The 12,105-nt window shown below is 40.4% G+C and overlaps 1 protein-coding gene across 9 annotated transcripts in view; it reads left to right on the top strand.

The window, feature by feature from the left end:
- Positions 1 to 12,105, top strand: part of MAP4 (microtubule associated protein 4) — a 190,106-nt gene that overhangs the window by 54,930 nt on the left and 123,071 nt on the right. For 3 of the 9 annotated variants that reach the window (XM_032867918.1, XM_032867924.1, XM_032867914.1), the window contains exons 1-2: positions 4,151 to 4,191; positions 11,464 to 11,705. In XM_032867918.1, coding sequence (XP_032723809.1) covers positions 11,483 to 11,705 — 223 coding nt within the window. In that variant the 5' untranslated portion in view covers positions 4,151 to 4,191; positions 11,464 to 11,482. Of the gene's footprint in view, positions 1 to 4,137; positions 4,192 to 11,463; positions 11,706 to 12,105 lie in introns of those variants that run through there. The other 6 variants (XM_032867913.1, XM_032867911.1, XM_032867925.1 and 3 more) reach the window with 5 other exon arrangements.

Raw genomic sequence — 12,105 nt, 5'->3', positions numbered from 1 at the left:
GTTGTTGCAGATGGCAAGAGCTCATCCTTTTTTATGTTGAGTAATATGAAATTTTGTGTGTGTGCGTGCATGTGTATATGTGTACGTATCACATCATCTTCATCCGTTCAGCTGTTGTTCACCTCTTGGAGTGCTTCCATATCTTGGCTGTTAGAAATAATGCTGCAGTAAACATAGGGATGTATATGCCTTTTTAAATTAGTATTTTTATTTTGGATGAAATGTTACGTTTTTAAAATAGCTGTGGTGCTAGGTTCACACAAGGTTAGTATTTAATATTGGTAAATGAAAAAATACTGGTAAGTCATAGCAAATTGAACCTGTCACTTTATTTCTACTAATGGATTTTTTGCTTAGAGTCTCTCTCTCTCTCTCTCTCTCTCTCTCTCTCACACACACACACACCAACTGCTATGAGTGTTAGCAAGGGCCGTAGCATGTAGGAACCACCTCTCCTAGGGATGTCTGGGATTACATCCCTTCCCTTCACGTGGCTCTCAGCCAGTGACTGCCTGATGAGGGTTACAAAAACCTGGTTCCCTTACCTCATGGTGAGATTGGCTCTGTGGTGTGATTGTGCTTTATAGCTTCCCAGACAGGAGGTGTAGGCTAACCTTTAGCTGAAACCATAGTTTTGCTGCTCTTCCCTCCCTTACAGATTCCTCCTGAAGGCACTCCCTCCGTAAATCACTTGTATAGAATCCCTCTCAGCCTCTGCTTCTAAAAAACTCTTATCTAATAAGCACCAACCTTCTCAAAAAGGGAGAATTAGATCTCTTTCTAGTGTTAAGTGTTAACAAATTCTGTCTTATGTTTCATTTCAATGAACTTTGTCTTCCAAGTAGGTTGTTGATTAATTGAGTAGCTCTCAATCGTGGGTGCCCTTCAGAATCAACACTTAAAAACTGAAATTGCCCCCCTCAGTCCCTGAATGACTCTGATCCGGTAAAGACTCAGATCTTTACTTCTGTTTCAGGTAAAATGTTAAAAGTGGTGTTAATTATTAATGTGAAAGAGTCCTTTGATTTTTACTTTGCTTATTCAGTTTTTACTTAGTGTTATTATTTTTACTTCTAGGCCCTTTTTTTTTTTAACCCCCTTCCCTCATTTGAAAGCATCCATAAGGCACTTTTATGTTAAAGGCAAGTCATTTACTACCACCACTAAGGTCTTTATACAAAATGCCTGCTAACTACTCCTGTAGAGTTTGTGCTTTCTTCTCTCCTGCTCAGAAGAGCAGGGCTGCTCTACCCCAATACTGATTCTGTGCCCAGGACCCACAGTGGAAGAGCCAGAAGGGTCCTTCAGCTAGGCAGGTGTCAAGTCCAGCGAGAGAAGGCTGTGTCATGATTCGGAACAGAGCACACTCAGCAGGATGAATGTGTAGCTGAGATCCGAACAGGTGTCACTACTGTACTAGATGCCCAGGATAAAAGGTGAAAAAGATGTGTCCCTGCCATCTAGGAACTCCTAAGTCCAATGGGACTCTGGAGGAGACACACATTTATGTGTCTGTGATAAATAGTTACAGAATTATCAGCATAGATCCTCATTCTCCTCTTAATTCAGTCTTTCATTTTCCTTTATGTTCATTGACATCTTAAACAATAAAATAGCTCACGCTCTGGCTCTGAGCTTAAGAGATACTTCACTTGGCTCGATGGAGAGATTTTTTTTTTTTTTTTTTCTTAAACAGTTCTCAAAAGCTGGGTGCTGATGAAGTGTGAATACTTTTTCCCTTCACCCAATTTCCCCAACACTAGGTAATCTTAAAATTACACAGTATATTTACTACTTGACAGACATATGTGAGCTGGTACGATGGAGATTTCACATTTTAATAACTACAAAATATGTTTTATACAGTGATGCTAACATGACGGTGGTAGCTTATCTCTTCAACAAAATGCTATTTGTTTCGGCCATATTGCATCATGTTGTTGTGCTTTTCTAAAAGCAGAGGGCTATTTTTACTGCCTGCCTAATAATGATTAGATGACCAGCCTGGAGAGCTGGCTTGTATGGTTACTCCTTGTTGGCTTTCTTTTCGTGATTGCGGACAACTTGATTGCTCTGGCATAAAGCTATGTTTGGAAAGAAGAAGAAATGAGGTGAATATGCTAGTTAATGGTGACCCTTCAGCCTTGAATATATTTATTCTTTTTCCAGTACTGAAGAATTTTTTGTAGTTTTATCACCTCTGATTAATTTCAAATTAGACCTACTTGTTTTTTGTTGGTTTTTGGTTGGTTGGTTGGTTGGTTTTTAAAGCAGGCTCCATGCCCAGAGTGGAGCCCACTTCGGGGCTTGAGCTCATGACCCTGGGATCTAGAGCTGAGCTGAGAGCAAGAGTCGACACTTAACCCACTGAGCCACTCAGGCGCCCCAGACCTACTTTTTTTTTTTTTAAGATTTTAAAAAATTTATTGGTGAGAGAGAGCTAGCGTGTGTGCACAAGCAGGGGGTGGTGGCAGGCAGAGGGAGAATCAGGCTCCCCTCTGAGCAAAGAGCCCAACTTGGGACTTGATCCTAGGACTCTGGGATCACAACCTGAGGTGAAGGCAGACAACCTACCGAGCCACAAAGGTGTTCCTACTTTTTATTAAGTATGACTTTGGTCATACCATCTTAGAATTCTATTCAGCTAGCCCCTTTGTTTTGTTGGTTTTTGTTGTTTTAGCCATCTTCTGTGTAAAGTAATTGATTAAGAAGATACACACATTGCTTAGACGTAGTCCTTCCCCTTTGGGATCTAGCAGTTATGGGAGCCACTGGTACCTACAACTAACTACAGTACAGATCAGACTGTACTGTTACTATAGAAATACAGGTGAGCTGTTAGTTCTCAATGGTGCCGGGAGAACAGATCTCAGAATGGAATCACAGAAAAGCTGATGGTTGATGATAGTTGATTTCAAGACTCTGACAAGTGAGGAAGGAGTGAAGAGGATTTGTAGTGTGGAGAGCAGTATGAGCAAGGCCGTGTGGTGATGTCAGTGTTAGGCTCATAAGATGGCAGCTGGTCCCGTGTTCATTAAAGTACAGGGAGAGCCTCCAGGGCAAACTGCTGATGGCTGTGGTAGGTCCTAGGTCTGGGTCCTATAGGATTATGTGACCTGGATATCACACAAAGGAGTTTGGAGTGTTTTTTTCCTAATAGGGATTGGGGTCCTTTTAAATCAGCTCAGATTTTTCCCCCCCGATCTTCAGGACTCCTCCCAATTGCTGTTATACTTTAAGAAGAAAAGGTAAGGCAAAAAAATAGATTTGGAAGTATAGTGGTGTCATTGTGTCAGATAAAACAGAAACTATAAAATTCCAAGATTTTGTCAATTCTTTTACACCCTGCTTGTGTTTCTGGTGTTTGCTGGGTCTCCCCTTAGCCAGATCCTCAGTCTAGCTTTATTTATAAATGACTTGTTTCTTCTGTTTCCTTTTTTTGTCAGCTGTTAAAGTGAGGGAATTGGAATCTAGATTATTTGAACTGGTGTTTTTATAAAAGCCTTTAGAGATCTTAAGTGTTTAGAAATAATTTTTTGGGTAGGTGTAGTTTGAAACTCTGAATGTGTCTGGTTCTTAATTAGACTGAGGAAGGATAAGTGGGATGAATAGTAACTTTTTTTTTTTTTAAAGATTTATTTATTTGTTGGAGAAAGGAGAGAGAGAGAGAGCAGGAACATGGGGAGTGGCAGGCAGAGGGAGAAACAGGCTCCATGCTGGGCAAGGAGCCTGATGTGGGACTTGATCCCAGCACCCTGGGATCATGATCTGAGCTGAAGGCAGATGCTTAATTGAGCCACCCAGGTGTCCCTGAATGGCAACATTTAAAAAAAAAAAAACTATTTTTTTCCCCACAATTCAGGGGCAGTAGGTATTGAGAATCATCCTAAGATTGACTTTTTTTTTTTTTAATTGAGATAAAATTGAAGAGTCGCTCTTAAGGATGGTTAGAGCAGAAACTTAAGTGCTGTGTCATTGTCTCACCTCTTGCTTGGCGCACATTACCAGACTTCAGCAGACACCATGCTGAGTGGATCACATGGCTGACAGTGGAAGGTATCTGGTGTAGATGATTCTTCTTGGAGAAATAGGTTTAAAATCACTGGGACAGAAATGTGGCAGGCAGGTGCCTGTTTAGAGGTCCAAAATGCATTCGGTCAGGACTGAACACAGACTGCCTGTATAGTTCCTGTAAGTATGCAAGCTAGGCATTGAGGCTCGGGCTGCAAGGTTTTATGTATGTGAATATGTGTGTGCATGTGTGTGCAGTGTTTGTATGTTTCGAGGACAGAGTTCCCTAAAATTGCATAGGGAAAAGGAACTCTTTGTTTTTGGGACTACATGGAAGTAAAATCCACGCGCTCTTCCATACAGGAATGTCACTGGGCAATAGCCTCAGCTATTCTAGTAGTCAAGGGCTTTCTCCTGTTGCAATCCTGTGATGAACAGGACAAGTGGTGGTTCTGAACAGAACCCTGTGGAGCCTGCAAATACCATCCGTTCATAATAGTACAGCTGTTGTCCTTGAAGTGTGTAGGGAGGTACCTGGGGGTGGAAACTTAATATATTCTGCAGGGGTTTGGGGCTTATTGCTAGGATAGTCAAGACATTGCTGAGCTGTGCCTTTGCCATTCTGGTTCTGGGGAAGAGCAGGAGAAATCCCGATTAGCCTCAGGGATCACATGTGCCTGTGAGCTCTGTAAGATGGTAGCTGATTCCCATACAGCAATCAGCTGTATGGGAATAAAAATTGTTTTTTTAAACAAGTCGAAATTGGTTTTACTTTGAATGAAATACCGTTCTGATTGAAAGTATACATCAGACTAGTTTTCTAGTTAAATAAATTGAAAGCAGAACACAGACACCAGACAAATAAGGGTCAGCTTGCTATGTAATAGACCTTTGAAAGGACTTAATTAAAACCAATCTGAGGGGGCGCCTGGGTGGCTCAGTTGGTTTAGCATCTGCCTTCACCTTGGGTCATGATCCCAGAATCCTGGGATCGAGTCCCGAGTCCGGCTCCCTGCTCAGTAGAGAGCCTGCTTCTCCCTCTGACTTCTCCCCTCTCGTGTTTTCTCCCATTCTCGCTCTCTTTCTCAAATAAATAGATAAAATCTTAAAAACAACAACAACAACAACAAAAACCTATCTGAGGAATAGAATCCCCAGTTAGTAACTGAAAGTTTGCTAGGCAGACTTAAAAAAATCTCATGTTGAATATGAAATCTTTATGATGCAGGCTATACCACCACCATGTCAGATTATAAATGGTCTCTGGAACTGGCTGGGATGCTGGGTTTCTTCCAAGCCTGAGGAACAAGCACTTCATTTTGGTCCCAGCACTTTCACTAATGTCCTGGGATAGCAGCTTAGTGTTGGCCTCAGAATTCTCTGCCGTTTAGATCAGTCATGCCAAAAAAAAAAAAAGAAAAAGAAAATATGAGCCCCATGGATCTTCTTAGTTCTATATCTTGTCCATAATTCACCCCTCTATCCCCGCTGCCCAAAAACCTGATAGAATATTAATCATGGAGAAAATTTAAGTGAGCATTACGAGCCTTCTTCTCCCTTTTTTTTTTTTTAATTTTATTTATTTATTTGACAGAGAGAGATCCCAAATAGAGAGGCAGGCAGAGAGAGAGGGGGAAGTAAGCTCCCTGCTGAGCAGAGAGCCTGATGTGGGGCTTGATCCCAGGACCCTGAGATTATGACCTGAGCTCAAGGCAGAGGCTTCGCCCACTGAACCACCCAGGTGCCCCAGTCTTCTGCCGTTTTCGGAATTATTATTAAATGTTTATTTACTAAGTTAGTTATTTGGAACTCAGAAGCATTTCCCTTAGATACTAATTGAAAAACAGTAATTAAAAAAAAAAATTTAAAAGAGCTTGCCTTTGACATTGTATAACTTCCCTTTCTTTGACATCCTAGGACCTCTGGGACCACATATCCTCTCTCTAGTTTGATACCTTATCCAGATCTTCTTTGTTTCCTGAAATGTTCCGTGTTGCTAAATTAGTATTCTTACCCCTTTTCACACTAAAACCAAAACCTCAAATACTTTCCATGGAATTGATCTCTGGGATTAAGAGGAAAGTTAACCTGATAAGAACTGAACTCACACTAAGGTGGAATGATGGGCTTTCTGGGATGTAAGTCCCTTTACCCCCTTCGAATTGTGAAACAGGATTCTACACTTTTAAAAAGAGAATGCTGACCACCACAAATAATCTTGGTACAGGTTTGGCAAATGTGACAGAGTGAAATGAAAATGTGACAGTGGCTGTGCAAAGTGTCTCACTATGTTGGTGGGAATTAGGCTTCTATTTCTCTTTTTCATCAGGAGTTTTCTTGCTCCACTTTAGCTTCAAAGGAGCACCTTTGGGAGGGTGGAGGGGCCAGGGCGAAGGAAGTAGATCCCGGAGGACAAAGGCAGCAACAGGCCATTTGCAGACTAGATTGCTAATGGTAATTTCTCATCAGACACAATCAGCACAGATCTGGAGTGAGTGACTGACTGTAGGTAAGACTGACCTAACATTTTCTGTTTTTTTGTTTGTTTGTTTGTTTGTTTTTAAAGATTTTATTTATTAAAAAAAAAAAAAAAAGAGAGAGAGAGAGAGAGATACGACTGCCTTTGGCTCAGGTCATGATCCAGGAGTTCCGGGATCGAGTCCCACATCGGGCTCCCAGCTCCATGGGGAGTCTGCTTCTCCCTCTGACCTTCTCTCTCACTGTCTCTCTCTCAGATAAATAAATAAAATCTTAAAAAAAAAGATTTTATTTATTTATTTGACAGAGGGAGACACAGCGAGAGAGGGAACACAAGCAGGGGGAGTGGGAGAGGGAGAACCAGGCTTCTCACTGAGCAGGGAGCCCGATGCAGGGCTTGATCCTAGTACCCCAGGATCATGACCTGAGCCAAAGGCAGATGCCTAACGGCTGAGCCACCCAGGCACCTCTGACTTAATATTTTCAAGAGGAATTTTGGGACCTTGAGAAGTTGCCCATACTTCTGTGTATTTAAATAAATTGTGAACACCAGTCTCTATAGACCTAGAAAATCATTCAGTAACTAATTCCAGAGTGTGTAATCTAAAGTAAACCATACAACAGAGGAGATGCTTTGTGAGCTCATCATATCTTATTTACTCCGCATGAGTACATGGCTATTAATAGTCAGAGGCTAGTCAAGAGCCCAAAATTCTGTTCTGTGCTTCATCATCTTGTCATGTCATTATTTCTTGTCTTCGTTCACATATTTTCAAAACTCTTCTCGACAGATAGTTTCACTTCAGGCATGTAGTCAGAATGAAAGATCAGATGTCCAAAGTGCTATGCTTGAAAACTGTGTGTTCTCTCGGTGCCTGGTTAAATAATATGGGGCTTATTTTTTGGCAGAGTGGTGTCAAGTCTCCTTTGATGTTAGCCAGAACTGGGTGGAGTTTCTTAAGCTCCAGTCAGATTTGCTCAAGCAGGGCACTGTGCAGTGATGAGTTTGTTTTTAGTCTCTCCCTTTGCCAAAAAGCTTTTGCCTTTTAATAAATCTGCACCCAGTTATAATTGGGAGTACTTGACATATAAAAGTCAGGCATGCACATTGAAGATCTATGTGCAGTTTATTTCTAATTTAAGTGATGAATCTAAATTATAAGCAGCTTATAGAATAATCAGCCTCAGGAATCATTTAACATACCACTCTCATTTTACAGATTAGGGAACTCAGCCCCTGAACGTGACTCACGGGAAGCTTTAGATTAAACTGGTGCCTCAGTGAGGCATAGAAACTTCTGTACCTAGCTTTTTTTTTTTTTTTTTTTGCCTCCCAGAAACAAAGCCTTTTAAAGGTAAAACTTTTATACAGATAAGAAAGGTATAGTAGATGCCACAACGTGGATGGAACTAGAGAGTATTATGCTTAGCGAAATAAGTCAGTCAGAGAAAGACAACTATCATATGATCTCCCTGATACAAGGAAGTGGAGATGCAACGTGGGGGGCTTGGGGGGGGTAAGGAATAAATGAAACAAGATAGGATGGGGAGGGAGACAAACCATAAGAGACTCTTAGGCTCACAAAACAAACTGAGGGTTGCTGGGGGGAGGGAGAGGGTGGTTGGGTTATGGACATTGGGGAGGGTGTGTGCTATGGTGAGTGCTGTGAAGTGTGTAAACCTGGCGATTCACAGACCTGTACCCCTGGGGCTAATAATACATTATATGTTAATAAAAAATTAAAAAATTTTAAAAAAAGATGAAAAGAACCTGGGTCCTTGAAAGTCATTGAGTTACTGAATTGATCAGCCATGATATTGCCTTCTTCTGGGACTCCTGTAATGGAGGATAATAAATGCTTATTTTTATTGGGAAAAAAAAAAGGTATAGTGTAAATAGTCAAGAAGAGATCATTTCTTTTTAGTAGGTAGTCCTCATTCACAAGGGTACATTTTTGGATCTTCCTGAATATCCAGATTTGAGAGTAACATTGTGCCATATGCTTATGTCCATAAATTACATAACTCAACATTTTAAGGCATAACTGAATATTAAGTGACCTTAAATGGTTCTGTGAGTGTGGGATGAAATTCACCCATGAATTCATTAAAATCAATTCCAAACACTGGCAAAACCGGTTTAACAAACCTGTTGAACACTTACTTAATTTATTATACTTGTATATATTTTAGAATAGAATAACTATAAAATTGAATCATCTGTTTAATTTATTGAAAACTGGGGCTTCCTGGATAAAAGCCAGTACTTCATTTTCCATAAGTAAATTGTGTGTGTGTGTGTGTGTGTGTGTGTATGTGTGTGTAAATCATACTTCTATTTATATGTAGTGACAAGAAAGGAAGATCTAAGCTGTGTTGAGATAATAGTTTCTGGGTGGTTGGCTAGATGCACTCTGAGCCAAATGACCTTCCTGCTTTCCAGCTGTCTAATTTTCTATCAGTTTTACCTTCTTAGGCTGAATTTAAGCTGCTATTCATAGTCCATGAACCGCATGTCAGCCCAGGAAGTGGTTTGGGAGGTTGGGGTGGGGGTAAAGAGGGAAAGATGACGGTGGATAAAGAGCTGCCCTTTGAGAATATGCACTCGGGTAATTGAGATTGGAAAGATATTGTTGGTTCTGTCTGCACTTTCACCTGTGTCCTAAATTAGGGAGTTTGAGTGGATTACATGGAATAGGTGTCCTAGGTATGTATTATGGAAAAAATAGAGCTACTGTTAGGGATGGTACAGATACCCTTTCAAATGTTCTTTGACCTTGAAACTGTTTAATTATAGACATCCTTTATTATTTTTGGTTCATAATAGGTTTCAAATGCTAACTGGTAATAATAGTTATCATAAAAAAGGGAAAAGCAGTTACTTTTTATAGAACTTATTGACATTAAATTTGTCAGGCTTTTAAAAAGTTCTTTCATGAGTCATTTTTCAGCATTTTTTCCTGGCAGGATCTGGAGAGACAATCATACTTTACATGTAAAGTGGCCTGGGTGGCATATAGAGTAGGAGTGCCCATCCATATTCATGTGTTGTATGTGTGCTGCTCCATACTGATGACTATGATAGGAACTGGTGTGTGCAGACAAAGTTGAAGATAGAATCACTGTACTCCTTGGTATTTCTTTTTCCTTAATAAATTTAGCTGGAGAGAGGTAGACAGTGGAGGACAGTTTTAAAGGAGAGCCTTTAAACATGGCTCAAATCATAGTAGATTCTGGCTTTTAAAAATTTGGGTTGAGGAAAGACTGTGTATTAGTTGAGATTCTTTGCTTGCAAGCAGAAGATTTACTAAATTAGGAGAAAGAAAGATGGAAGGTTGCTCACTTAGACTCGAGAAAGAAGACAACCAGGGCAACTGAACACCTGCCGCGTGGTGCGTCTTCCATTATGAGATACTCCTTTTCCAACAATCTTCTTCCTGGTCATGTGTCCAACACCACTGGGGTGTCTGTTAGTGAATATCGGGAGAGATAAGGAAGAATGAATTTCTAGGCAAACAGAAGCAGTATCTATCATACTATGCAGCTAAGAATTTCTTTCGTTCTTTTTTAGTTTAGTTTTTTTTTTTTTTTTTTTTAATTGATTTAGGAGCACCTGGGTGGCTCAATGGGTTAAGCCTCTGCCTTTGGCTCAAGTCATGATCTCAGGGTCCTGGGATCTAGCCCTGCATCGGGCTCCCTGCTCAGCAGTAAGCCTGCTTCACCTCCCCCCCCCCCCGCCCCCCGCACCTGCCTCTCTGCCTACATGTGATCTCTGTCAAATACATAAATAAAATCTTTTTTTTTTTTTTTTTAAAGATCGATTTATTCATGAGAGAGAGAGAGCGTGCATGTGCCCGCTGCTGTACATGCGGGGTGGGGGGGGAGCAGCAGAGAGAGTGAGAGACCCCCCAAGCCGATCCAACTCGGGGCTCCCAGGACCCCAAGATCACAAGCTGAAGCAAAATCAAGAGTGGGACAGAGACTCACTGATTGAGCCACCCATGTGCCCCTACGCAGCTGAGGATTTCTGTTTGATTTACCTTTGCCTGCTCAAGAACGCTCCTATGTTCACTTACCTTTCTGAGTCTCTTGGAGTCTCTATTAAGTTAGACCTTTTGAAAGCAGACACGGTACCCAGAATACTTTTTTTATTGCCCACTGTGCTATATATGTATCGGGAGCTCAATTTATTGCAGGCCCTTTGGCATTTTTACTACACTATTCCTGTATTTCTGGGCTAGTCACCTGCAGTTTTGCCTGTAGTAGGCTATACTTCTTAACTTCAGGTTGTGTTTAAAATTGGAGAGCCTCATGTTCTGAAAAGATGGTGAGCGCATGACCACGCAGAGAGGCTGCCACCCCTAGCTAATCAGGGAACATGTCCGTATTTTTCATGCCAACAAGGCTAGGTATAGTTTGGTTAACGGAGCTATCCACAAGAAATTCATGAAGAAGCATTATTTAACCTCAACAAAATAAGTCTTTTGTCAAGAAAGTTGACTTCGTTCTCCTGATAGTAATGTAACCTTTTTTTAAATGGGAATATAATGTAATCTGACCTCCTTTTGTATATTCTTTTAAGAAATATTCTGGGATGTGATTTAGAAACGAAAATGGAAGAGATAGTTGATAAGTTTATAAGACTTGAAATCAAAAGACCTGATATGAGTCTTACTGGCTGTAACTTTGGATAAATTGGTTTTTTTTTTTTCTTGACAATTTTATTAATGGAAAGGACAAAATGGCTTTTGCTCTGTTTACTTCTGAGAGATGTGAGATAGAGAGTGTTTACTTCGGGTAAGACTGTCAACTGAGCTTTAATTTTCTAATCTGTGAAATGAGGGAGCCTCTTCTAGCTCTCAAGTTTTAGATTTTATTTCTTTTTTTGTTTAGAACAACTGAGAAGAATTTTTAGGAATGTGTTTCCCTTTGCACAGTGCTCATCTTATGAAATATTTTTTCCCCCTTAACCAGGCAGTTGCAGTGGTGCAAAATGGCTGACCTCAGTCTTGCAGATGCATTAACAGAGCCACCTCCAGAAATTGAGGAAGAGATAAAACGGGACTTTATTGCCACGCTGGAGGCAGAGGCCTTTGATGATGTTGTGGGAGAAACTGTTGGAAAAACAGACTATATTCCTCTCCTGGATGTTGATGAGAAAACCGGGAATTCAGAATCAAAGAAGAAACCATGCTCAGATACTAGCCAGGTTGAAGGTAAGTAGTTAAGCCAAGCTGCTGAGAAAGCAGATTAGGGATTATGCTTTGGGTCATAATCTTAAAAACTTTGAGTAAACTGAATTGAGTTCTTTAGCATAAGCTAGTCACTTTCTCCTTGGTTTCTAAATTCAGAAAAAGATGTAGGTTCATTACCCTTTAGTTGAGTGTGTGTTCATGAAACTGTAGATAACTTTTAATTTAAAGGTTCTTCTATAAAGTCTCAACTATTATATAATCTGCCTAATTTCCTAAATTAAACTATCTGCTCTGCCTTTACTTTGACAGTAGCTTTGTAACAAAGTCAGATATGTAAAATTCTATGTTTACATCGAGACTGAATTTGGAATGGAATCAGGTACAACTTTTTGTCTTTGGGAGTAATTCTAGGTCAGGATTA

Source organism: Lontra canadensis, unplaced genomic scaffold (assembly GCF_010015895.1).
Source record: "Lontra canadensis isolate GAN:19392208 unplaced genomic scaffold, GSC_riverotter_1.0 scaffold35, whole genome shotgun sequence".
Taxonomy (NCBI): domain Eukaryota; kingdom Metazoa; phylum Chordata; class Mammalia; order Carnivora; family Mustelidae; genus Lontra; species Lontra canadensis.
Note: the sequence above shows the minus strand (reverse complement) of the source record. Positions and strands in the feature narration are given on the sequence as shown.